We start from the raw sequence: 27907 nt of genomic DNA on the forward strand, positions 1-27907 counted from the left end.
ACCCCAGGTCAATCTCTCTCTCTCTCTCTCTCTCTCTCTCTCTCTCTCCCCCTCCCTCTTCCCTCTCCATCTCCCTCTCCCTCTCCTGCTCCCTCCCTCTCTCTGTCTCTTTCCCCCCTCTCCCTCCCTCTCTTCTCCCTTCCTCCCCTTCCTGTCCTTCCTTCCCTTTCTCTTTCTGTCTCTATACAGAAACTTGTGTAGTCATATGTATATGTTATATATATATATATATATATATATATATACACACACACACACATATACACATATATACACTATATATGTGTATGTACACACAAAACTACACTGGCTGTATTTGCATATATAATAAAATATACTGCATATGTGTCTGAATACATGCATATGCAATATGGGTATACACACATGTTATGAATTCATTTGTGTAGAGAATTACCACTCAGAAACTTCCTGAACTTCTGCACCTTAGAGGCTTATAGAGTTGCCTGGAGGCTCTGAGTTGTTAAATTACTTGTCCAGTGGCACATAGACAATAGATGGCAGCAGCAGGACTTGAACACAGATCTCTGACTTTGAGGACAGATCTCTACTCATGAACTGACATCTTCTCATAGATTCATATATTATTATCTGCATATAGGTATAAATGCATAATACTTCTTCATATGGAAAGAAAGAAAGAAAGAATTAGAAAAATTATATTTTTGTAGACAAATCACCTTTTAGGAACTATATATTCTTTTGGCTACATTAAATTGAAATAAATATTTCTTAAGCTCCTACTATGTGCAAGCCATTCTGTTTATCACTGAGAGTACAAAAATGAAAAATCACAGTCTCAGGCTTTTAAGAAGATACTTACAACAAGTTACACTCTAATGCAACAGATATGACCTTACAGAAATAACTGAAAAAAGTCATGAATGCATGTGAGTAAAATGTGTACCAGAGCCAGCTTATACTGCCTTTTGTGAACAATTTTTAAAATTCCCAGTAGAAGTATTTTACACTTCAGTAATCAACAAATGCTATAAATCAGGACTTGTTTTATTGTTATGTTAATTGGTTAGACTTAAGAAAGTGATGGGGAAAATCTTAGTAATGCAGTTAAAACTGTGTTGTGGAGTTTTTTCTGGGAAGTTAGTTGTTAAAAATTTGCCAGCAAACCATTCCAACCATCATTGATATAAGAAATTTGAAGACATGATCATAGCTAGCAAGTGTGTCAGGGAATGACTTTTGAAAGTGATGACCTCTCAGGCCTTGAAGGAAAGGATTTCAATCAATGGAGATGAATATATATAACATGGAGGACAATGCTTAGAGATGAAGAGAGCAGAAAATGAATAATGGTGCTGTGTGGATCCTGTGCTCTTTCTGTTTTACCAGACTGTGCATATGCTAGAACCTACAACAAAGAGCATAGGCTATGGAGTTGGAAGATCTGAGTTTAAATGTTGCCTCTGATACTACCTGTGTGACCTTAGGCAAGTTTTTTTATCTCACCAGGACCTTAGGTTTCCTCATTCTTAAAATTATATACACACAAACACATATATGCATATATGTACATATACACATGCACAGCCACCTACACATTACCCAAACATACACTGATAGAGTAATCCAGTGGGTTCTCCATGCAACCACATCTCACAGTCTGGATCATTTGAATTCTTCATTTCATTGATATTTCTCATGTGGATCTCCACACTGATCCCTTTTGATTAAGTCTAGTTCTCACTAAAGAAATCCTGGAGTATCATGAAGCTCAATATACCCAGCACAAAATAATCCGCAAAGAAGAGTATCTATAGAATTCCACAGTCTGTAAATAAGGACTATCTCTTCCATAGGGGTGAAGGGGATCTTTGGTTAGTATATATCCCTATATTTTATGACATAGTTGATTTTGATAATATTTTGATATATATAATTATATATATTTTCTTTTTTTTTTTGGTAAGTTTTATAGCTGCCTTTTGTTTTTACAGTGTAGTCATTTCCATTTCAACACCCCCCCCCCCATTGAAACTTTGCTTGTAACAAAGAAATGTATTTAAACAAAGTCAACAGAAACAATGACTAGGTCTGATAGTGTATGCCACACTCCGTATCTAAAGTCCTCACCTATCTGACACAGGATGTTTCCTTGTCTGTTCCCCAGGACTGAGATAAAATTCATTCGAATTCATCTGCTTTTTAGTGTTACAATCTAAATTGCTATGGTCTTTGTGCATGCTGTTATTTGTTCTTTATTCAGTATGCATCAGTTCATACAAGTCTTCTCAAGTTTCTTTGAGTGTTTCATACTCATCATTTCTTACGGTGTAATCATATCGTATCTGATTCATAGGCCAAAATTTGTTCAGCTACTCTCCAAGCAGGTACCCATTTTGTTTCCAGTTTTTGTTTGAACAAAGAAGTGTTAAGAATGGTTATAGTTATAGTTACATTTAAGGCATTTCTTTTTGTCATTGACCTTCTTGGGATATATATGACCAATAGTAGGATTGCTAGGTCAAAGCATATGAACATTTTGAGGTCTATTTTCAAATAATTACAAATTGTTTTCCAAAATATTTGGACCAATTTATAACCCTACAAGAAGTGTATTCTTCCACCAATTTTTCTGCAGCTCTTCAAACATTGACTATATATTTTTTATCTTTGCCAGGTGTCAATACTCATCCTTCCTTCCCTCTCGCCAGCCATTTATTCTTTTGACTTCTTTGTTTTACTTGATCCTCTGTAGATTTTCTTGACATTGAGTTTAAATGGATCTCTTTCTACTTTTCTGAACATTTCTTTTTAGTCTCCTTTGCTGGATAATCATTTATGTTCCATCCCTATTAGATGCACTGATTCCAGGGTCCTTTCCTGTTTTTTCTCTATATTGTTTTTCTTATTGATCATATCAGATCCTAGGGTGACAATTGTCATTTTCTCTATCTCCCTCACCCTTCTCAGAATAATTTTTGGATTTCTTTTTTTTCCAAGGGGGTGGGGAGGGAAGGGAGGGCAATTGGGGTTAAGTGACTTGCCCAAGATCACACAGCTATTATGTATCCAATATCTGAGGTCAGATTTGAACTCAGGTCCTCCTGAATTCAGGGCCAGTGATACATTCATTGTGCCACCTAGATGCCCCTAAAATAATGTTTTTCAGTGTGTGAAATGCATAGGATTTCAAAGATGAACAATTTCATTGAAATTCAGTTTTCCAAATATTTTCTTAAGTTCATGGGCACCAGGTTAACCCCTGCTTTTAGACTGTGAATGTTTCTTTTCAGTGTGGTTTTACAGGTCTCTGGGTCTCAGGCAATATTTTACAGAGCAAGTAGATGCTTAATAGGTATTTGATCATCACAATTCATTTCATGTTCCCATAATTATACAGAGTGCTTAAATATACTCTCTAAATGCTAACACATATGTTGGTTTCTGCAGTCAGAGAGGACTATGGGAATTATAGTTATTTTAAACAACAGATGAACCAAAACAGCTGAGGGCAGATGGTGCATTTCAGTTTAATGTCCAGTCAGCAGTAGATGAGTCCAAGAAAGAAATTGTAATACAAATAAACTGAAACACTTCATTCTGACCAATTTCATACTCTTCCATTGAAAGGACTAAGTCATTCATACTAATTCAGGATAAGCAGAAATAGAGAGAGTCTTCTCACTGACCTGGGTTCCTGTAATTATTATCTCCCTGTAGGCTTTCTCTTTCAGTACACAGTCTATCTTCACCCTATATAACATTATACCTGTTTGATTCAAGACATGCCCATTAAACTCTCTGGCCTAGGATCATAGGATTTAACTTTTTGGTGGATCAGAGATTAGAAGATGACAGGAAAGATGGTAAAGTTGGCCTGGATATAGTGATGCTAACAACATTCTTCCTAGGCAGTAATAGAAAAGAGTAAATGGCACAAAGGGGGTAAAGGTTTGGGTTGGGGATATAGAGGTGGAGTGTGAAGATGTATTTCTCTATGTCAGACACAAAGCTGAATAGAGAGGTGAAAAATATAGTGTGTGAGTAAGTTTTCTTTTCTTTTCTTTTCTTTTTTTTGGAGAGTGAAAGGCAAGGCAATTGTGGTTAAGTGATTTACAAGCAATTCACTATAGGCTATATATGTGTAGTTTTTCAAAAGACTGCCATAATAGTCATGTTGTGAAAGACTAACTGTATTTCTATACATCCTATCCTGTCCCCCATTTATTCTATTCTCTCTTTTGACTTTGTCCCTCCCTAAAAGTGTTTACTTCTAATTATTCCCTCCTTCCATTTGCACTCCCTTCTATCACCTCCCACAAACCCCCACTTATCCCCTTCTCCCCTACTTTCCTGTAGCGTAAGATAGGTTTTCATACCAAATTGAGTGTGCATGTTATTCCCTCCTTAAGCCAAATGTGATGAGAGTAAGCTTCACTGTTTCCCTCTCACCTCCCCACTTTTCCCTTCCATTGAAAAAGCTTTTTCTTGCCTCTTTTATGAGAGATAATTTGTCCCATTCTGTTTCTCCCTTTCTCCTCCAAATATATTTCTCTCTCACCCCTTAATTTTATTAGTTAGGTATCATCCCTTCCTATTCAGCTGACCCTGTGCCCTCTCTCTCTATGCATATAATCCCTCTAACTATCCAAATACTGAAAAAAGTCTCAAGAGTTACAAATATTATCTTTCCATGTAGGAATGTAAATAGTTCAGCTTTAGTAAGTCCCTTATGATTCTCTTTCCTGTTTACCTTTTCATGCTTCTCTTGATTCTTGTGTTTGAAAGTCAAATTTTCTATTCAGCTTTGGTCTTTTCATCAAGAATGCTTGAAAGTCCTCTATTTCATCGAATGACCCTTTTCCCTCTGAGGTATTATGCTCAGTTTTGATGGGTAGGTGATTCTTGATTTTAATCCTAGTTCCTTTGACTTCTGGAATATCATATTGCAAGGCCTTCAATCTCTTAATGGAGAACCTGCTAGATCTTATGTTATCCTGATTGTATTTCCACAATACTTGAATTGTTTCTTTCTGACTGCTTGCAGTGTTTTCTCCTTGACCTGGGAATTCTGGAATCTGGCTACAATATTCCTGGGAGTTTTTATTTTCAAATGTCTTTCAAGAGGTAATTGGTGGATTCTTTCAATATTTATTTTACCTGCTGGTTCTAGAATCTCAGGGCAGTTTTCCTTGCTAATTTCATGAAAGACTCTTTTTAATTGTCTCTCCTGGATCTATTTTCCTGGTCAGTTGTTTTTGCAATGAGATATTCATTGTCTTCAATTTTTTCATTCTTTTGGTTTTGTTTTGTAATTTCTTGGTTTCTCGTAAAGTTATTAGCTTCCATTTGCTCCATTCTAATTTTTAAAGAACTATTTTCTTCAGTGAACTTTTGAACCTCCTTTTCTATTTGACTAATTCTGCTTTTTAAAGCCTTCTTCTCCGCATTGGCTTTTTGGATCTCTTTCATATTTGGGTTAGTCTATTTTTAAAGATGTTATTTTTTTCAGCATTTTTTTGGATCTCCTTTAGCAAACTGTTGACTTGCCTTTCGTGATTTTCTTGCATCACTCTCATTTCTCTTCCCAGTTTTTGCTCCACCTCTCTTACTTGATTTTCAGAATCTTTTTTGAGCTCTTCCCTGGCCTGAGCCCATGGTATATTTATTTTGGATGTGTGGGATACAGAAGCCTTGACTTTGATGTCTTCCTCTAGTGATATGTTTTGTTCTTTCTCCTCTGAAATGATGGAGGAAAATACCTGTTCACCAAGAAAGTAATCTTCTACGGTCTTATTTTTTCCCCTTGTTTGGGCATTTTCCCATCCAGTTACTTGACTTTTGAGTCCTTTATCAAATGGAGGGTATACTTTAGGGAGCTGTGAGTTCTCAGTTCCTCCAAGGTGGCACAATCAAGGGAGAGGAGTTTACTCCTCTCCTGGCCTGTGCTCTGGTCTGGGAGCAACCACAAGTACTCCTTTCTGCCCAGGGTCTGTGAGTAGGGTTCCCTCTCCACAACTGCCTCCATCTCCACCAAGTCAGTGCTCCTCCTCACCTCAGGACTGACATTCAGGGTTGAGATCCAGATCAGCAACTTCATTCCCCCATGGGCTTTATGCTGAGGGCTCCTAAAGATGACACTGCTGCCTCAGTGACTGCTACCACCCTGGGCCTGGGGATAGGAGAGGACCTGGCTCCCTTCTCACCCAGGTGAAAGAGCTTTTTTCACTGACCTTTGAAGCTGTATTTGGTGTTTGTGGGGATCTGGGAACTGCAGCTGCTGCTGGGATTCTGTCTGCTCCAGTCCTATCCTGCTGTACTGCATGGCCAAGGCTGGGCTGTGCTCTGCTCTGAGCTTGATGTGATAGACCTTTCTTGTTAGCTTTCCAGGCTGTCTTGGGCTGGAAATCTTTCACTCTGTTGTTTTGTGGCTTCTGCTGCTCTAGAATGTGTTTAGTGTCATTTTTTGCAGGTATTTTATGGGGTTTGAGGGTAGATTGAAGAGCAGGTCCATCCTTCCACTCCGCCATCTTGGCCCCACCTGTCTGATGTATTTTGAAGCAGAATAGATTTTAGGAGCTCAGTATTGTTTTGTGTTTACCATAATTGAATTGCCCAAAGATGTGAAATGACACCAAAATATTTTTGACCACTTGTAATGTTATGATGAGATTACATTTTAGGGTTTTTGGGGGGTCATGAAAATTGGGAGCTATTTAGTCATACATTGAATGGATTGCTATTGAATAGATTCGTACTGAGTTAGTAAATTTGGGATACTAAAGTACAGTACAAGGAAACATGGAACACAGCAAGTCAGTGTGGCAAGCCAGCTTTGTTGAGAAGACATACTTACAATAAGGAAGAGCAGTCAGGGAAGATGGAAACAGGTGAGATTTCACTCGGGCAGATTCATGCTGCTTGAGTAGAGCGGAGAAAGAAGAGACTCCTGAGGAATTGGTAGCTATTTGATATTCGAACTCTCCAAGGATTGGCTGACTGTGATCAGCCTTTTCTTATCCTTATTGTCTAATATTCAAAAGATGACCCAAGGTTTGGGCTTTCCCAAGGTTTTCTTAGCTTTTGAGGTGAATTGACTACTGAAGTCTTTACTGTAGCTTAGTAAGTGAAAGCTGTATCTGATATAGCCAGGATTCAGACAATAACATGATTTTTATCAAGATTAATAATGGGACGAAGTAGAAAAAAAAGGATTATATTAACAGCATTATTAAGGAGACGACTGCTTCTTTGATAAATATGGCCAAAACCTACTTCTTCAAGTTTCTGGCTAGAACATCCTCTGGCAGTGCTACCAGGAATTCCTTCAGGGATAACCTCAGAATTTAGCTTGCAAATAGTAACTTTATCTGTTATTTAAAAGACTTTATGAACAGAAAAAAACACATGCTAAATAAACTGGCATGGGTGAATGAGACATTCTACTGAGTTAATTCACGTTTATTTGAAGGAGTCAAAAGATCCATTCCCTGGACAATTCCTTATTTGGAATTACTTTACTATTTCAAGTTTTTATTATCACTGTTGCCTGTTATCCATTGCCTGTTAAACTACTTGACATGGTCTTAGCATATATATTTTTGTGTTGTTGTTTAGTTGTATCTTATGCTTCCTGACATCTGTAGGGGTTTTCTTGGCAAAGATACTGAAGCGGTTCCTTCATCAGCTCATTTTGTAGATGAGGAAACTGAGGCAAGCAAGGTTAAGTGACTTACCCAGGGTCACCCAGCTAATAAGTGTCTGAGACTAGATTTGAGCTCAGAAAGATGAGTCTTTCTGACTTCATACTGGCAACTCTATCCACAGCACCACCTAACTGCCCTCTGACATAGATAGAAAGGACTAATTCTTGGTAGAACTGAGATGTGAGGTGTTAAAATTCAAATAGGATATGATCTATGTCTACCTTCTTCCCATCCATTAGTAATTATGACATTAAAGGGTATTTTTATTGCATTCATCAATATCTGGTAGTTCCAGTAAGGCAATGCCAACAGATCTTACAAATGGCACCCTGATCCTTTCTACTGGAGTCTAAATGAGTTTTAAACTAGCTCCACTTATGCAGGGTCTTTACACAGGGAGGTTTGTTGGTATTCTCACATCCCTAAAATGCACCTTCACAATTATGCCATCTTCAGCGTTCTCAGCCTTGCAGTTCTCTCTGATCACAATTGCCTATTATTGCACATTTCCTTATTCCTTACTTGTCTCATGTCTATTGCTCAACCTCATCATGATAATTGGTCCCTTGATTCCTTTGTCTTCTCCCAGTTCTACTTCTGGCCTCATGTTCCTCCATACCCACTTCTGGTATTTTGGTCAGCTACTTCAATTATACCTTCTCTAGCATTAAAGTCTGAGATTTCAAGCAGGTGAGAAATAGTAGTCATTCAGCTTTAACTACAGTTCTATTGCTAGTACACCAAACCAGTAGAGGAACACTCAGGAAGGATATAAGGAGACCTGTATTCCTCCTTCACTGCTAACCTGGTTTAACTCTGGAAAATAAAGTGGGAAAGAAAGAAAATCAATTTTCATTTGTTGAAAAAAAAATTAATTAAAAAAAGCCTTAAAAGGAGTAAGAATTCTGGTCAATGAAATGAACAACCATGATTCTAGATAATAAAGCACACTACATATCTCTTGATAGAGATATGATGTCCTGAAGATGCAGAGGATGTATTTTTTTTTTGATGCAGCCAGTGCAGGAATTTTTTTTTTAAACAATGTGTATTTGTTAAAAGAGTTTTGTTTTTCTTTTTAATCGTGGGAAGATTGGGTGGAAAACAGAGAAAATGGATTTTATTTTGTTCATTAAAATTTTTTAATTAAAAAATAAGCCCTTCATGTAAAATCTCACAGGTAACTTAACTTTATCCAGGCTGTAGACTAATTCTATATGAATTAAGGGCTATGTAGTTTTACACTAGGTGGTGATGCAGTAGTTAGAGCACTAGGCTTAGAATCATGAAGGTTCATCTTCCTGAGTTCAGTTCTGGCCACAGACCCTTACTACTCTGAGCAAGTCACTTAATTCTCTTTGCCTCAGTATTCTTATCATTAAAATGAGCTGGAGAAGGAAATGACAAATCACTCTCATATCTTTGGAGTTTTCTAGAAAACCTCAAGATGGAGTCACAGAAAGCTGAACACAACTGAACAACAAAGTTTATATAATGAGATAAACGAAGGGATCTGAAGATTCTTACACTTTCCTCAATCTAGGGTAACCATACACCAGGAAACTTTGAATATATTAATGATCAGTAGTCAGGGAAAAGTTTAAAAACAGGAGTTTGTGAAATTCCTTTAATTTTAGGAACTAGAGTCATAGATTCATCAGCCATTTTAGCTATTGGACATGTATCCCCTATCTTCCACAAGGGAAGAGACCTTTAATAAGCCTGCCTCATTCACTTTTATTTTGACTTTTGACTATTTGAGTGCTACTAACCCTCAGACCTAGAAAACTCTTACTATCACCTCTCCTCTGATTCTACTCCCAACCTGCCAAATGCTTGTAGTAATCTTGACCAGTTGATTACCTATTTATGCTGTCTAACCTCATCTGAATCCCACTCTGCTACATATAATTCATTATATTTTGTATTATTAGCTCTACTACATTTTCTACAGTGACCCTTTCAAGCTTCTACTTGCCTTCTCTGCAAACCCTCAATTTTATCTTTAAAAATAAATACTTTTAGGGAAAACTTTTGCCCCTTATTTTACTAATATTAAATCATCCAGTTTGAATTATTTCTCCTATCTATCTCTGACTGCTTTCAATGTCTTCAGTTTCCTTCTAGGAAAAGCAGATGATATGAACCTCCTTTCTAATGTTAAACAAGCCATCTGTACATTTGATTATATCTCATCCTGTTTTCATGACCTCATTCCAAACATTCTCTCTCATATATTTCCTCTCTCAGTCTCTGTGAGGTCCTTCTCAGCTTTCAAATATAATTGGGTCTTACCAAGACTTAAAAAAAATTAAAAGCAAAACCCAACAACAGTAACAACAAAAAACTTCTTACTTTAACCTTTCTGCACCCTTCAAGTTACCGCCTTCACTCTCGCCACCACTTTCTTGTAAAGCTTCAGAAAAGGGTAATTTATACTTGTTAGTTTTATTTTTTCATCATTCACTCATTCCTTGTTTTTCAATCTTTCCAAATAGGTCTGAATCTTCATGACCCTATTTGGAGTTTTCTTGACAAAGATAATTAAGCGGTTTGCCATTTTCTTCTCTAGCTCATTCTACATAGAAAGAAACTGAACTAAACAGTGTTAAGTGACTTGCCCAGGGACACAGAGTTCTTAAGTGTCTGGGTTCAAATTTGAACTCAAATCCCCCTGACTCTGGGGGGCCAGCACTTTGATAACTATAGCCGCTAGCTCATTTCTTAACCTATTACAATATTTTCCCACCATTCTACTGAAACAGTCATCTTGAATGTTTCCAATGACCTCTTTGTTAAAAAAGTCAACGTCCTCATTCTTCTTAACCTCCCTCACGTTACGTTATTGTCTACCTCTTCCTTGATGCCCTCTTATTCCCCCACTTCCTTTACATGGTTTTGCTCTTTTTCTATCACTTTTGATTGTTCTTCATCCTATTTTCATCTTTGAGGCATCTGAATATTTTTCTTCTGTCTCAAACTAAGAAAGCTTAAAGTTAAACTCTTAAATTTCTCCCCAAAACTTCTCTATTGCTTTCTTTTTGTTCAAATGGCAATACCATTTATCCTTACCTCACATATAGAATCAGTTGTTGATTTTACTTCCAAATTACTTCTCCCATCTGTCCCATCCTTCCCACGCATGCTTTAAACATACTACTTTTAGGCCCTTGCTACTTTGCCTGGACTGTTATAATTACATTGAACTGCTCTGTCTCCAAGCTCTCACTTGTCCAATCACCTTTCCTAGATAGTACATTTTAAAATGTCTTCGTTTAATTCTTTTTTGAAAGGTGTATTGCTGTCTTTTGTTGTATATCGCGAATATTTCCCTTTGTCCCCTCTCTTCCCTTATATTGAGCCCCCTTTAATAGCATTTAAATAAAAAACAGTGTAATAGAATTTACATGCCTCAGTGTCCATCTGTAATCCAGGTTTCACACTTGCTCCAATAATTTACCTCTTTCACTCTTCCTCCATCTATAGATAAAGGAGTAAAGGGGTGACCTTCTTTCTCTAAAAATCAAGGTCATCAGGAAATCTCCTTTTAGAAGGTCAGGTCTTTGAATTCTTCATTTTGAGACCAATCAAGGCAAGGCAATTCCCAAGGCTAATGCTACCCAGGAAATTTCCCTTCTAAGACTAGAACGTTGGATTCTGGAGATCTAATACCCCCCTTTTTCCATAGGACATTGAAGATTGGGAACATTATCCATGAACTCCCCTCTAAAGTAACAGGGACAAATTGATTCAACTGCCATGTGCTTATGCCCCATCCAAGGAAGCCATCACCAGTTTTTGATGGGACAGGAAAGACAAACGGTGTATACAGTTTTCCACAACCACATTCCCCCTCAAACCCCAACACAGGCATGTTCTCAGATCAGAAAATGAAATGCAAGAAGATTGAAAGTATTTTGCTGTATTCTCTTGTGATACAGGAGGTTCTTGAACCTCCAAGGTTCCAGTCAGCCAGTCAAATTGAGAGTAGCACTGTTTGCTGGAAACCAATAAGAAATTGTCTGTTATCTTCTACAGATGAAGAAATGTATTCTAACTGATTGATAACCCTCTCCATATATTTGTGTCAAATCATATATATTTTACATAAGAATTCTAGCAGAAACTCTGCTGTTGTTATTCAGTCATATGCAACTCTTTCTAACCCCCTTTGGGGTTTAATACCACAGATAATAGAGTAGTTTGACATTTCTTTCTCCTGCTCATTTTTTAATAATGAGGAAAATGAGACAAACAGTTAAGTTACTTGCTCAAGGTCACACAGTATTTAAGTAAATGTCTGAAACTAAATTTGAACTCAGGTCTTACTAACTCCAGGTCTAGTTCTCTATCTGTTGTGCAGGCAGCTAGGAAGAGGTTCTACCTATATTTAATGCAAAGGGCTTTTCCCCCCATTTGACAAATTCCATTTACTTTGAAGTTATATTTGTTTTGGTCTGTGATCTTTATTTTAATTTCATATAATCAAAATGTCTATTTAAAAAAAAAAAGCTGTTGTCCTTAACTCAAAAAGTGCTCTTCAAAATCCTCCTCTAAGTTTTGTATTATGTGAGCTTTTACATTTATGTCATGTATTCATTCAGAATTTGCTGTGATACAAGATATGAAATGCTAATTTAAACCCAAATCCTACTAAACTGTTTTCCAGTTTTCCTACACCTTTTGTTCAAAAGTATTCCACTTAGTAGCTTGTTTTCTTCTATTTATTGAACACTAAACCTCTGTATTTAATTTCTTTTTGTTAATGCTTACTTGCATTAATAATTTTTAATTAATTAATTAAATTAATTAAAATTAATTTTTTATTTAATTAATGCAAATTTTTTAATTATTAAAAATTATAACTAGGTTTTTGTCATTGTTTCACAACGCATTTTGAGGTCTGAGTAATTTGCTTGTGAGTACTATTGCCTACATTATGATACATGGCCTTTTATTTCTCTGTGTGTGAAGGTGCATGTGCATGTGTGTTTGTGTGTGCACATGTGTTTTCTGGTAGACCTACTCCCTTTAAATTAGCACTTCTTATCCTCAAGATTGCTTCATCTGACTTATATAAATCTAACAATGCTCTTGCTGCTTTACTCGTTTTTGTTAAATTTTCTTCTCCATCAGTATTTTTGAATCTCATATCACCCTCTTCCCTCCCCCCTCCCCACCAAGCTTTTGTTGTCTGGGAGAGTTTCTCCTTTGCATGTTTTAAATGCCTTTCTCATTGTCTTATTGACTTCATCTTTGGTAGCTTCAGTTTTCACCCCAAACCCATGTCATTGTCATCCTTTTCTCTTTGGAATGTTTCTCATTCTCTTTTACCAGTACCAAAATATCTTGCTATTATTGCTTCCTTCTCCCCACCTTCCACAAATGTGCTCATAGAATTTGAGTCTTAATTTCTTTTTTTATAGATATTGTATGTGTTTTTAATATATATGTGTTTATTTTATTTATGTATTTATTTTTTATTATATTATCAAATTTATTTTTTCTTATTTTTTGACTGTGATCTTCCATAAGTTCTATTTTATTTATTTATTTTATTTAGATAGTCTATTTCCCCTTACAGGATACCACTTCTTCATTGTGTTGTGACTGCTGACCTCTCTACTCATGTTCCTTTTTATATGAGTCTAACTGCTGTTTTTTGTTTGTTTTTCCTAACTGAGAGATGGTCTCATTCCCAAGCTTTCTCTCTCGGTCTTTTTGCCATCTCTCTCTCCTCTTCTATTCTGATTGTATCAGTGTTAGCTCTTTTGGCCTGTCCTATCTTCCCCCAGCCCCAAAATTCTGCCTTTGGTACAGAAAACCTAAGTTCGATGATTCCAGAGTCTTGGGTTAAGAGTTGAGGGACAATGTTTTACTTTCCTGCCATGGAAAATTTCACTAATATGGTGGGACAGTAAGGAAGACTGTAGCTGGATTTATATTTTATCAACTTCCTTTGGTAGAGAAAATTTTATCTGTACTACTAGTGCTCCTTTTCCTTCCTCCTTTTGCCTTCCCCATAGTTATTCACCATCTGTGGTCATTGGAAGTGCTCTAATATCTCCCCTCTGTTCTTCTATCTACATTAAAAGAGTGGAAGGGTTCATTTGGATCACTGCTGAGAGAATGTCATTAGAATCTACTTCAGTCAGAGTCCCAAATCATAGCCTGGAAAGTAAGTCACCTAGGATGTGGACCCAGGGGAGTGAGTGTGAGTTTGTCACTCAGCCTCCATTTGTCATTTCAGAAGGTCTCTTGTGTGGGGAAATTTTCCATCTTCTTGGGACAGTTAGCATCTGACACATTCCTTATTGATTCCAGGTGCTACGGAGTCTGAGAAAGAGGATGAGAATTCCCTATTTTGTCACCTTCTATTACATGTGCAATATACCTTAGTTTTTAAGTATGAAGGAAAAAGTACATCTACGATTTCATCAGTTTGTGTATTCACTCTGTGGATGGAGCTCACCACCTATCCATACCTCCTCCTGTGTGACTCTTGACTGTGACCTTCCATAGGTCCTCTACAAATGATCTACTCAGTAGGTTGAGGAAACTGTTTTAGGACTTTTGTTTCGATCTTATTGGGACAGCACTCAAGTCACTCTTACTTCCCTTATCATACTCACCTACTTTTCCAATTATGCATTTCCTGAATGATTTTTCTGACTTCATATCTTTGGTACAAGTCATCATCAGAAATAAGCTTCAACCTTACACTGCTATGAGAAACTTTCTAATTCAGAGATTTAACCAAGTCACTAACCTGCTTAGAAATCTCCAGAGGATACCTGCAGCTTACAGAATAAAATACAAATTTAACTTGTCTGAAGTTTAAGGCCTTTCACAATCTGTTTTTAACCTACCCTTCTAGTATTGTTTGATACTATATCCTTTTACAGGGCAGCTAGATGGCACAGTGGATAGAGTGGTGTGCCTGACGTCAGAAAGACTCATCTTCCTGAATTCAAATCTGACCTCAGGCACTAGCTGTGTAAGTCTGGACAAGTCACTTAACCCTTTTTGCTTCAGTTTCTTCATCTGTAAAATGAGCTGGAGAAGGAAATGGCAAACCACTCCAGTATCTTTGCCAAGAAAACCCCAAATGAGATCACAAAGAGTTGGACATGACTGAAATGACTGAACAACAAGTACATCCTAGATTCATGTTAGCTCTCTTAATCTATGAGGAGACCTTGATTCCTGATTCCACACTTTTAATACTTGTGCTGATTTTGGGAACATAGCTGTAAATATTCTGCTATTTGTCTCTATATCATTTGAGTAATTATTCTAACAAAAACAAAGTCCTTATGTGAGAAAGTTTCTGATTGTGCCAAAGTCAGGGCTTGGATTCCACTCTATGGCCCTTCTTATCCTCTTCCTTACATTCCAGTTGCTCAAGGACTTTGATGCAGAAGAGAAGATTCCCATAGTTATTATCCACAATTTGGACAGTTTGAAACAAAATATTTTTATTTGTTCATGAAATGAATTTGTAGGGTCTTTTCATGGAGCTTTGCACAAAATAGTTTCTTCATGTTTTTTTTGCATCGGTCTCATTTCTCATTCCAATTTTTCCTCTACTTCTCTTACTTGATTTTCAAAATCCTTTTTAAACTCGTCTATGACCTCAGACCATTTCAAACTTTTCTTGGAGACTTTGGATGTATGAGCCTTGACCTTGCTATCTTCCTCCGCTTGTATGCTTTGTTCTTCTTTGTCGAGAGAAAATACCTTTTCACCAAGAAAGTAACTTTCTGTAGTTTTATTTTTCCCCCTTTTGGTCATTTTTCCAGCCCATTACTTGACATCTGAGCTCCTTGTTACGTGGAGGGTGTACTGCCCCAAATTTCAGGGGTTTTGTGCAGAGATATCTTTAGGGACCTGTAAATTCTCAGTTTCTTCGAAGTGATATGATCAAAGGAGAGGTGTTTACTCCTCTTCTGGCCTGCACTCTAGTCTGTAAGCAACCACAAGCACTCTTTTTCTGCCCTGGAATTATGAGTAGGAATCTTTCTCCACAGTGCCACTAGTTCCACCACTTTGCCACCTAGGATTGCAACCCAGATCAGCAGCTGGATTCCCCTACCATCTGTAGACCAAGAACTCCAGAAGGAGCTGGGCACTGCAACCTCTGCCCTGGGGCTAAGGCTAGGCCTGGGGTCAGATCACATTCCTCTCTCACCCAGGTGAGAGCTTTCCCACTGACCTTTGAAGCCATCTTTGGAGTTTATGATTTGACAAGTTAGGGAACAAAACAGAGGAGCAGTGATTCAGTCCCTTGAGACCTGCTCTAGTTCTTCTGTGTCCTCAAGGCCTGGCTGGGCTGTACTCCTCTCTGAAGCCCAGTGCAATAGACCTCTCCTGTCATCCTTTCAGATTGTCTTGGCCTAGAAATCTATTTCACTCTGTCATTTTGTGGCTTCTGCTGCTCTAGAATTTATTCAGTCATTTTTTACAGGTATTTTGAAGGGTTTAGGTAGAGAGGAAGGTCCCTGTTTCTATTCTGCCATCTTGGCTCTGCCAACAAAATAGCTTCTTAATGTCCATTGTTTTGAATAACTGAAAATGCATTGAATAAATTGTCAGGCAAAATGTCATCATTATAAACATTTTTCTGAAATGTCATATTCTTTGAATTCTTTCTATTATTATTTCTATTTTCTATACTTATAATTAAAATTTTTATTTATAATTTTATATAATTCTTATATTTATAATTTATATTACATAAATTTATATGTAAACATATAATATAAATATTTATAATTTAATAACAATAATAGTTAGAACAGTGGCATTAGCATGCACATTTAATTTTGTGTGCCTTTCTCCACCTTTTCTTTTAGGTTTTCCTGAAGAGTGATCGGGTAGCCAGAATGGTTCATAGTGGAGGGTGTTCTGCTAATGACTTCAGAGATGTATTCAAGAAAAACATTGAAAAGAGGGTACGGAGTTTGCCGGAAATTGATGGTTTGAGCAAAGAGACTGTGTTGAGCTCATGGATAGCCAAATTTGATGCTATCTATAAAGGTGAAGAGGACTTATGCAAACAGCCAAATAGAATGGCGCTCAGTGCTGTATCAGAACTTATATTGAGCAAGGAACAACTTTATGAAATGTTTCAGCAAATCCTGGGTATAAAAAAATTGGAACATCAGCTGCTTTATAATGCATGTCAGGTAAGATTGTTGTTGTTCTATGTTCAGTGCTTGCTTCCATATAGATAAAAAAAAAATGAACCTAAAATGATTACTCAATTCTTTGTTAGTGAACAAGGTACACAACATTTTAGGAAGATCATTTGTTGGAAAAATGTATTAAACTTGAAGTGGCACTTGACCACTTCAGTCTTTAAGTCCTCTGTGTTCAATAAAATTTATTTCATTTGCCATGTACTCTACATAATTTGCTTAGGTTTTTAAAGAGGCTTAGGTATTTCACCTAAGTGGCTAGAAATCCAGTGCTTCAAATGTTATTACTCTCATGTTCTACAAAACTTAAATTGGTTTAAAAACATTTATTTTTTCCTGTTTTTTTTTTTTTTTGGAGTTTATACTATTTATTGATTGCTCACTTATATTTAATTTTGACTCTGAATCATTTCCTTGGATATAATGTCTCAAAAGCATTTATATAATACTGATCCCAGGGTGAAGTATCATAACCCAGTTCAAGATCTGTATTTTTTTCATAAATCTGGCTACTGTATTAGAGTGAGCTTGTCTTAAGGTTGTCATGGCAACGGTGGAGGCAAAATTTTGCATTGAACTTTATAATTATTTTAACTAGATTAGTTTTAAGGTTTCATGATGCAGTCAAGTGTTTATGAGCAAAATTTAAAAGTACTTTTCATTCAGAAAGAAGTGACTTCTATTATTAAAATATTTTAAAAGAAGAGCAAAAATCAACAGAATCCAAGATAATGGAACAATGCAAACTCTCTGAATAGAAGGTTTTTTCCTTTCCTTTGATATTTAAAAGCAGTTTTTATCTGGTAGAAAAACTTTTCAATACTTATACTTTGATATCTAATATTTTACATTTTGTATTTTAAAAATATAGTGAAATAAGATATACTTCTAACTATGAGTTTGTCTTTACATCCAACTTAAATCAGTGGTATTCAGTTTTGGTCCTAAGGAAAACAAAAACAAAAATTCCTCTCTTTAATTTCCAAAATGTGTAATTTTTTTCAAAACTTATTTTCTGACTTTTCCATGGTTGTTATTTTACCCTTGTCTATTACTTTATTGTTAGCAGTAAAAATCTTTACACATTGTCACATAGCATAGCCCTGAAAATATAGACATTATGAAGTCACTTTCTCAAATAGATAGAATAGGGACATGTATTTTGAACACATTTTGTATGCAAGGAATATGGATTTTCTACTTTAGAATTAGGCTGAATTTTAATTCTTTAGACCTCAGTTAACTTTTCTGTAAAATGAAGTGGTTGGACTAATAGTCTCTAACGATCATTACAGCTCTAAATCCTGTGATCCCGAGGAGAGTATCTCTGTGGTGCTCCAACTGTTTCTACCCCCAACACTTTGTGGTATTAAGATGTTGTTGGGGGTGGGAAGAGGGTCCCTAGTCAATGTGATGAACTTAATGTGTAGAAAACAAAGGATTAGGACTTTAGTTGTGTTTCCCTCAATCTCATTTGACACCTTCTGAAGAGTGAGTTTCATTGATAGAGATTCTCTTAAAAGTTGATTAATAGGCTCCTACTTTTGTGGGTCATTGTTTTAGAAGGAGTCACCACTTTTCACTGATCTATAAAAAGGGGCCTGTAACCCTTTTGGAACTCTTTCCCTTTGACCATGCTTCTGGAGAGATTCAGAGTTCTCCATGAATTTTATAGGGTGCTAAGGGTGGGAGAAGATGGAGTTGAGTTTTGTTTCCCCTGCCCCCCAGACCAAGATGACAGCATTCCAACAATGCTGACTTAATGACTTTAACCTTGGAGATTTGGCAGTATAATCTCTCAAACATGATCACAATGAGGAGCTAACCACATGGTGAAGCCTGCTGAGGGTTCTTTCTATATCAGCTCAAATCTTGAGAGTCACAGGATCTGGTCTTGTAGCTGAAGAAGGAGCATTCTCTAGGTATCAAGATCTTGGAATCTGGCCTTCTAATAGGAAAAGGGACATCACTTTTGGGGGTTTCCTTGTGAGTCTCCTCAAGTTCAAGAGTTTGGAAATCCAGTTTTCTGTTAAGTGAATGGAAATTTCCTGAACATTTTACATTTTTGCAAGAGGAATGCAGGACCAGAAGGAGCAATGATAGGGAGCCCGAGTAATGAAATGGAAAATAAGGGACATGGTCCCCACCCTCCACTATTACCATGAGTTGTTTGGGAAATGTTGATGAAAAGTAGTAAGCTGCTTAGCATCCACAAATGTGTTTCCATTTTGGGAGAATATAGCCCTCTAAGAATGGCACCAAAAGGCTGAATGTCTGTGTGTTGGATGTCAAAGAAGCCTCCTGTTGAGGGGAGACTAAACCAAAGGGTGGTATCATGATTCTGGAGGACTGCCTGTCTCCCTCTGAAAAGTAAGACTGAGCTCAGAATTTCAAGGGGTTTGCCCTATTAGTAATCCTAAGTTTGATTTCACATCTAACAGGATTCTAAACCATAGCATGGTACTTTTAGTTTGTAGGACTTTAGGTCTGGAGAAAATTAAGGCTTGCTAGAGAGGGAGGAAAATTGAATTATTGGTATTATGGATCAGTGTGAGTTATTTACTTGATATTTGAATTTATTTATGAACTCCTGTATGTGATATTTAAAAAATTTATATACATATATATATATTTGGTGCATAATGACTCTCCTAAAGTTGATACATTCTTTTGTTACCTTCAATAGTTTTATAGGAGGTGAGGACCCTAATACTCTTATCTCGAGACATAGACACCAGACATATTCTGAAATCTCAGCTATTAATGGGGTCATAAGAAACTAATAAGAGTGAGTTGGGAGGGAATTTTCCCAGAATTTGACTTGGTCCTTTTGAATATAGACCCCGAGCCACAAAATACCTAAAAATATGATGATTTAATGGTGACAGTGATGGATTTTTGTAGGGAGAAATGCTGAAAGAAGATCTTTTTTGTTTCTGGCAGAAATCCAGATTCCTAGATAGACTAAAGGTCTGGTTTTGTGTCTGAAACAAAGATAAAATTTCTTTTCAATATTTTTGGCCTTAAAAAAATCACATTATTGCATTTTACCCAAAAAGTACTTAAAGAAACAAAGACAGTGAAAGGGATAGAATATAGCATTTATTTATGAAAAGAAAGGGGGCCTCTTAACCTCAAGGACCATTAACCACAAGAAAAAAAGATAAATAGAAGTTCTGGGTGAGATTGACAAGAACCAAGAAAAATAATGTAGTTTTTTAAATAGAATTGAGGATGCCATGTGTGAGTAAGACTTAATTTTATTTATCTTGCAGTAGATAAGTGAGTTAGGTTTTTATGTTTTTGTTTTTCTATAAGGCTTCTAATAATTTCGTTATTTCATTCCCTATGCCTCTGTGTTCTTATTATTGCTTGCAGTAAAAATCCTTAAAAAACCTCAAAACTGTGTGCTTGCTTGTAAGAGGGCCATAGGGCTAGTAGCAACCACATAATTGTATTCCTGTTACATGATCAGCCAAAAAGAAACTAAACCCTACAGTAAAAGAATTGATGAGTAACATAGACTAAGAGACAGGAATGCTCTTCTAGAGTCTGTGGGAAGAAAAACAGGATCAAGTTTGTTAAACCTCTGAGTAGTCTGGGGCCAGAAAGGGGCCAGTGTATTCCATGAGGATACGCTAGGTAGGAGGATGATGACCTCACACCATATATGGAGAATTAGCATCCAGAATCCTTTATTAGGAAGATGTCTAGTTCTAGTTGGGCAACTCAAATTGATGGCATTCTTAAATAGACTTTTTTTTAAACAAATGAGTGTTTTAATCAAAATATAAAGCCTGTTTTCAAATGAAAAAGAGAGAGGTTTTTGGGTGCCCTGATTATGTCAGATCTGTCTGTTTGAAAACTTGCATTTTATTACCTAATTTTCATCATAGACCACTGTATGGTACATAGGAATAGAATTTATTAATTTTTTTCAACTTATGGAAAATCTGAGACATCAAGATATTAAGGGAATTCTCACTTGGTCACAGATATCATATAGTCAAACAATCACGTATTTGTGGTGTACTTACTACGTGCCAGATAGTGGTTTGGAAATACAAGGAAAAGTGCTTCTGTCTTCAAGGAGCTTGTATTTTAAGGGGGGTTAGAGATAGCATATATGCATATAGACATTTACAAAAGATACATACAAAGTGTACCAGTTTATACATTTTATAGGATGAGGCCCTAGCAGTGTGGGACTGGGAAAGGTAATAATACCTGAGATGAAGAAGGGATTGGGAAAGGTCTCCTGCAGAAGGTAGTTCTTGACCTGAGCCTAAAAGAAAGCTCTGAGGAAGGAGAACTCTCAAGACATTGGGAAAAACCAGTGAAAAAACACAGTCAGCAGAGAAACAGCAACTAGACCAATATGGCTTTACCAGAGAATGCTGAGGGGAAATTAATGTGTAAGAAACTTGCAAAGAGGATGCTATTTTCCCCAGAACTTTGGATACCAAAGAGAGGAGTTTATTTTATTCCGATTTGAATAGGGAAACAGTGGAAATTATTGTGATGGGATGGGAATTGATGTGGTAAAACTGTGCTTCAGGGAAATCACTTTGGCAGCTGTGTTAAGGATGAATTGGAGAGAATAAAGGCAAGTTGACTCTTTAAGAGGTTGTTGAAATCTTTCAGGGAAAAGATGACAAGGGCCTAAATTAGGGTTATGTATGTATAAGTGGAGACAAGGGGATACATGGGGGGGGGATGTGAACATAAAAATGACAAAATCAGGAAACTGATTCTATAATTGGGGTAGATGAGAATGAAAATAAATTTAAGAGAATTGATAAAATTACTAAGTGAAAAAGAAGAGAGGGAAAAGAGAGGTTCTAGGATAGAACCTTGGGGTGTACCCATCATTACAGCAATAGAAACTTGAGGAGGAGTAATCAGAATCAAGAGAGGATGAAGAATCTATGGAAAGAAGATGATAAGTAGTGTTGGGTACTACAGAGAGGTAAAAAGAAATGAGGATTAAGAAAAGTTTATGAAATATGTCAAGTAAGAGATGGTTGGTGACTTTGGAGAGAGCAACTTCAGTTAAATGAAGAAGTTAGAATGCAAACTACAGATGGTTTAGAAAAGAATGAAATGAAAGTATAAACAACTTTTTTTCCACGAGTTTAAGTAAGGAAGTAGAAGAGAGAAATAGGAGAATAGTTTGCACAGATGGTAGAATCTCATCATGGCTTTTTAAGACTGAGACTTGGATGCTTCCATGTTTGTATACAGCAGCAGCAATGGAGCCAGTAGAATGGGTGGTAGGGTGGGAAGGAGAGTAATATTTTTATGGGATCATGTGAACAAAACGAAGTGTTGATCACAGCAAGAAGGACTATTCTTAGAGACTCAGAGACTGGAATATAGGAGTAGAGAATGGAGGAAGAGTATGAGAAAAGTAGGGTGAGAGGAGGGTGCTCTCACTGAATGGGCTTAATTTCTTGCTTTTTTTCTTCTTCTTTGGTGATATATAAGGCAATGTCCTTAGCTGAAGGAGTTAAGAGAAATGATTCTGTGGAAACCTTGAGGAGAAATTTGGAGTAGCTAGTGTGTTGAATAGGACAGAGAATCTCGTAGAGGAATAAGATGGCTGTTACAGTCAATACCCAGTTAAGATTAGTTAACAAAACTTTGTAGTGGACATACTTAAGGCAATTTCATGATTCCATTCAAACATTCATAAGGAGGAAAGAATGAAGTACAAGATGGAAGTACTCCTGGATGAGGCTTTAGTAAAGCCTGAATAGCAGTAAAATAAAGGAGTAAAAGCCATGGCACTAGAGTTGACCTAGGAGACAAGATGGGGGAGGTAGGAGAGTATGACCAGAGTAGGGGTAATGGTTTAGGAAAATACTGAAGAGTACAAAAATTGGATGCCAAGGGGAGGACAAATAGATTTAGGAGTATTTAGGCTTCTGGACAGGTGAATTTATAAAAGATCATGACTGGATAATGGAATTGTCAACTTCCTGAACATCATCTATGAACACTGGCAAGACCACTACTCGGTTTAGTGAAGATAAGTGGTAGAGTACATCATTGGAATTGATTAGTTTGAGGGACTGGGAAGTTAGATTATTTCTGAAAAAAATAGTATGCATATTGGAGCCACTAGGTATGAAAGCAGGAGTTGAGGTAAACAGGGAAATTTTGATTCACACACTGAATTAATTAAGAAAGGAGGGAGAATATCCTGGTGAATCTGACAAGAAGAAAAATGATAACAGTAAAGGGAATTATAAAATTAATTTTCGTTAAGATAGAGTCTGTCATATTATAGCTTTGGCTTAGTCCTATAGCATATTGAGAAGGAAAAAAATTCTCATCTGCTACACTGGTATTTGAAGAAAGACTTAGACACTTATATTGTACATTAATAAATATCAACAGTGATCATTATACTTTTGTTTTAAAAGGTTGTAGTAAAAATTTTTAAGTCTTCTAAAGTTATAAAGATAGGTCACATGACATTCCAATGACAACTATGCAGTTTCAACAATGAGGAATTAATTCATTTCGCTCTTTAAAAATCCTTGAGATTTGCACCCAGCTAATTTTCCTTTAATTGAATTAAATAATTGTATATGCTTTCCAGGATACTTGCAGTTCTTTCATTAGTGTTATTGGAGTTTAAAATAGAAACATTTGACTTACTTTTGAAGTTTTATTCAGTTTTTTCTTGTTGACGGTCTTAATTATATGTTAATAGTTCAGTTTAGATTGCAAAATAACCTTTTACATATAATGAGAAGACCACGGATTAAAACTGTCATATTTAGATAGAGGTGAGTGTTTTCAAGTTAGTGATTCATTATTTACTGGTAGATTTTAGAATTTATTTTTTCCTTTGAACTTAGGAGCATTCATATGTTTTATATGTATAAACTGATAGTTATAATCAAACAAAACTCACACTCATTAGAAAATCAACAGATGATTGAACTCTTAAATCCCTTCTTCCCCTCTGTGACTGGGAAGAGTATTTACTGGAAATGTCACTTTCTCCTGGAAAACCCGAAGCATTTTCATGTTCTCATTCTAGTTATGAATGAAGCTAGAAGATACACAATCTCACAGTTGGAATGACCTCAGAGGTTCTTTAAGTTCATCCTATTCCTCAATAAGAACACTCTACTACAGACAAATTTAGTGAAGTTTAATCTTTGCTTCAAGATCTCCTAAGGCAGGAAATTGCACCTTTGAATACATTTAATTTTCAGGCAGTTAGTTAACAAGCATTTACTAATTGCCTACCAAATGCCAGACACTGTGCTAAGTGATAGGGAATACAAACAGTGGCAGAAGACAGACCTTGCTCTGAAGGATCAGCCCATCATTCTTACATGAAGCTAAAATCTTCCTCTCTGCAACGTGAGATGATTGGTTAGAGCTGAAAGGAATCTCAGAGGTCATGTAGTACAAAAACAAAATGATCCTTTGTTGGGCAACTTTCCTTTTAATGAGCCTCTCCAATTTAGCCCTGTTTGTCTTAAATCTATCCCAGTACCCATACATGGGTTTTGTGAAAGCAGGCAGAACCCAGGGCTACCTCCTTGTCACAATGAAGACTCAGTGTAGGAACTTGCTGAAAATCTTTGGGCAAATCAGTAGTGTCTTTATTTTCCCTTCTACAACACTTTTTCATATGGGAAACTTACCAATACGCAAAATTCTCAAGTTCTTTGATTCAAGTTTTCTTATATGAACAAAGGACTTTAAACAAAACAAAATATTCTAGAAGCCTGCAATTGCAAAACAGGACCAAAATTTGGCTTTAAAGATTTTTATATTTCCAATGTAAGTAAGTTTTCTTTCCTTTTAGGTGCTCTGTAAGTGAATTCTAGACAGTCTATGGACAAACATATTCTTTAGCTAGAGGGAAAAATTACTGAAGTTTGCAGGTCTGATAATGTCACCTGCCTATTAAATAAAAATCTTCACTGGGACTCTTGCCTATAGGATAAAATGCAAAATCCTCAAATTGGCATTTAGAGTTTCCTACAATATGTCTTTCACCCACATTTCCAAATGTAAATATGGGATTTCATTGAGTAAATCAGATCACCAATCATCAGACCCCCACCACCCATATAAAGTAAGCATACAGATGCAAAGATCAGGTACTTTAACTGGGCAGAAGTCTTTATTGAATTAATCAGAACTAATTGTGAACAAAACCAAGGCACCTCCTTGAATCAAGCAAAGACATTTCACCTAGGTATAATAGGAAGTCTTTTCTAACTGAGTGAGAAAATAGGTTCAGAACATGGAGAAATAGAAGCAGTGCAGAGGAGAGAGAACATTCTAGCACTGATATAAAGAGAGAAGGAAAAGGAAGGTTGGGAAGTGCCAGGCCTAGAGGCCTGTGGGCTACCCGAGTCTTACCTTACCTCTATCGGAGGTCTTCGGCTGGCCAAACCGGATGCTCGTATGAGAGAAAGGACATTCCAGAGTCGAACAAGGGTTGAGCTTTATTTCAGGGTCTAGTTACAAGTGCAGGGGAATTCTTCCTTAGGAGGGAGCGAAGAATCTCCCAAGGAGGCAAAGATCTTACAATAAGAGATTGGAAGTAGAAGTGTAAGTGGGGAGAGAGGGGGAGGGAAGAGCAGAGAGAGGAAAAGCGGAGCCTTATGTCCTGTCCGCTCCGCGCCCCTCCGCCCAAGAGAGCTTTCAGGCTTTCCTGATCCTACTTAAGCTCTCCAGCCGTATAGTTTGCATCTGAATACCGTGCTGTTAGATAACAATAGTGTGCCCAGATCCGGGACAATCTTGAGGGCAGGGAGAGCTCTCTCCCATCACGTCTCTCACGGGAAGAGGCGGAAATACACGAGATAGCTCGGTTCACCTCGATTCCCAGTCGTTTTCCTGGGGGGCCTCGTGAGAACTCTAAGATTTAGAAGTTCCCACCTTTACCTGCCCGAGACTGTCCACATGGAATTGAGCTTCCAACCCCAGCAGGGAAGGACATGGATCTGTAACAGTTCCTTCTCTTCTAAGGACTTGCTCTAATTTTTCAGGTTCACACCTAGTTCTAATTGACAGATTCAGTGGAGAATATTTTTTTACCTAAAATACCTGGTCTTTGCCTCTTGACTTTTACCTTAAGGGGGATTGATTTGGTTGACATATTCAATACAGATCCACACTTACATAATATTATCTCATATTATGTCTCCTTAAACACTTTCTATTCTTAACTGACTTTGTACTTACCACATTTTACATATGAATATATATATATATACTTGAAATCCCAGAGTCACCTTTAGCTGATGATAAGGGCTCAGAATAGGACCTTAGTGGAATGTGAAAGTGTGTATGTATATGTCTAGAAGTTGCCCACCTACATTGGGAGAAGGCGTTTCCTTATCTGGGTAATTCCAGTGTCAGAGAAAACGCTGGTTCAATTCATAATTATATTTGTGTATACACATGCATATATATGTATAAGCATATATCCTCATATATGTATAAATGAATGTATGTGTGTATATACCTAAGTGCATATATCCATATATACACACGTGTGTATATATAAACTGTAAGATACATATATAACATTTGAATATGCATATATATAAAGCACTGATATGTATATACACATAAACATGTCAGTTTACTTACCAGCAATCCCTGTAATAATTTTTTAAAAAATCTGTGCAATTTTTGTGCATTCCTTTGCCTGAATATTATGTAGACAATTCACCTGACATGCTGAAAAACCTTTCTCTTGTTGGTTTGTTTAGCTCACTGCTATGTGTATAGTCTGACATACAGTAAACACTTCAATAATGTTTGCAGATTGATAGATACATGCAAACATATGTCACTATATATTTGTAGCTTTAGAAGGGAATGAACCTTAAGAGATTAAAAAAAAAGAATCCATCTTTGAAAATGATTGATTAGCTATATTCACTTCCTTTTTCTTCCTCTCCCTTTTTTGACAGTCTCCAACTGGCTACTGGCTAAGCTACTGACTTAGCTCTCTGTTTCTCTTTTTCTACTTTAATAGTATCTAACCATCTTTCAGTATGCTTTGGAAGAAAAGCAAAATGCTCTGAAATGGTTCACTTTTAATCTGCTGTTTCAGCAGAGTGGTACCAGACATGTTCTTTCAGCTCTGGGTTTGGTTTTGTTTAACTCTGATATTGGAAAAGTTCCTGAAAAAATATATTTTGGAATCCTCTTTTATTATTGTTTTAATCCCTTTATTATTAACAAATGGCTTCGATTTATCAAGTTGCCTTGGACATCTGCCTGTATGCTCTTTTCCTGTTCTGCATCCCAGACTGGCTCTTGCATCTAACAGAAATAGAGCAGACCTACATAACTTGCTGCCCATTTAAACTGTCTGCCTTTTTCTTAGAACAGGTTGTATATTTAGCTATAGGAGGTTGGAGCAATGAAGAACTTCAGATAAGTGAGAAGGAACACTGAAGCACCAAATGTTTAAATTTCTTCCACGTGAATACTCTCTTAGTCTCTAGAAAGTTATTTACAGCTTTTAGGATCTTCAAGACTTTGATAATACCTCTTCCCAAACACAGACACACACACAAAGAAATTTTTTCCACCTCTGGTTGTTCAAGAAAAATTATGTTTGAAGTAATATGGCAGTTTTTGCCATCTGAATATGCCGTATTTCCTAAAGCTAGAAATGTGCCTTAAAATGCATATAAATTAGATTGTTGTGTTGTTGAGTTGCGTCGAACTCTTCGTGACCACATGACAATAGTACATCGTTGGATTTTTTTTGGCAAAGATGCCAGAGTGAATTGCCATTTCTGTATCCAATGGATTAAAGCAAACAAAGGTCACGTGACAAAGGTCAAGCCCAGGGTCACGCTGCCAATAATATCTGAGGCTGGATTTGAACTATAGTCTTCCTGACTCCAGACCCAGAGCTCTATCCACTGAGCCACCTACGGTAGAAACAATCAAACATAGTATCAAAGAATGGAATGTGCTTTTTAAGCCCAGTATCGGTATTATAATAAAAGAAAATTA

General features: G+C 36.7%; 1 protein-coding gene across 17 annotated transcripts in view; it reads left to right on the forward strand.

Annotated features, from left to right (window-relative positions):
• Positions 1–27907, forward strand: part of CADPS2 (calcium dependent secretion activator 2) — a 741873-nt gene that overhangs the window by 241075 nt on the left and 472891 nt on the right. For all 17 annotated transcript variants that reach the window (XM_072652868.1, XM_072652877.1, XM_072652869.1 and 14 more), the window contains exon 3: positions 16541–16873. In XM_072652868.1, the coding sequence (XP_072508969.1) occupies positions 16541–16873 (333 nt within the window). The remainder of the gene's footprint in view (positions 1–16540; positions 16874–27907) is intronic.

This window comes from Notamacropus eugenii, chromosome 3 (assembly GCF_028372415.1).
Source record: "Notamacropus eugenii isolate mMacEug1 chromosome 3, mMacEug1.pri_v2, whole genome shotgun sequence".
NCBI classification, from domain to species: Eukaryota; Metazoa; Chordata; class Mammalia; order Diprotodontia; family Macropodidae; genus Notamacropus; species Notamacropus eugenii.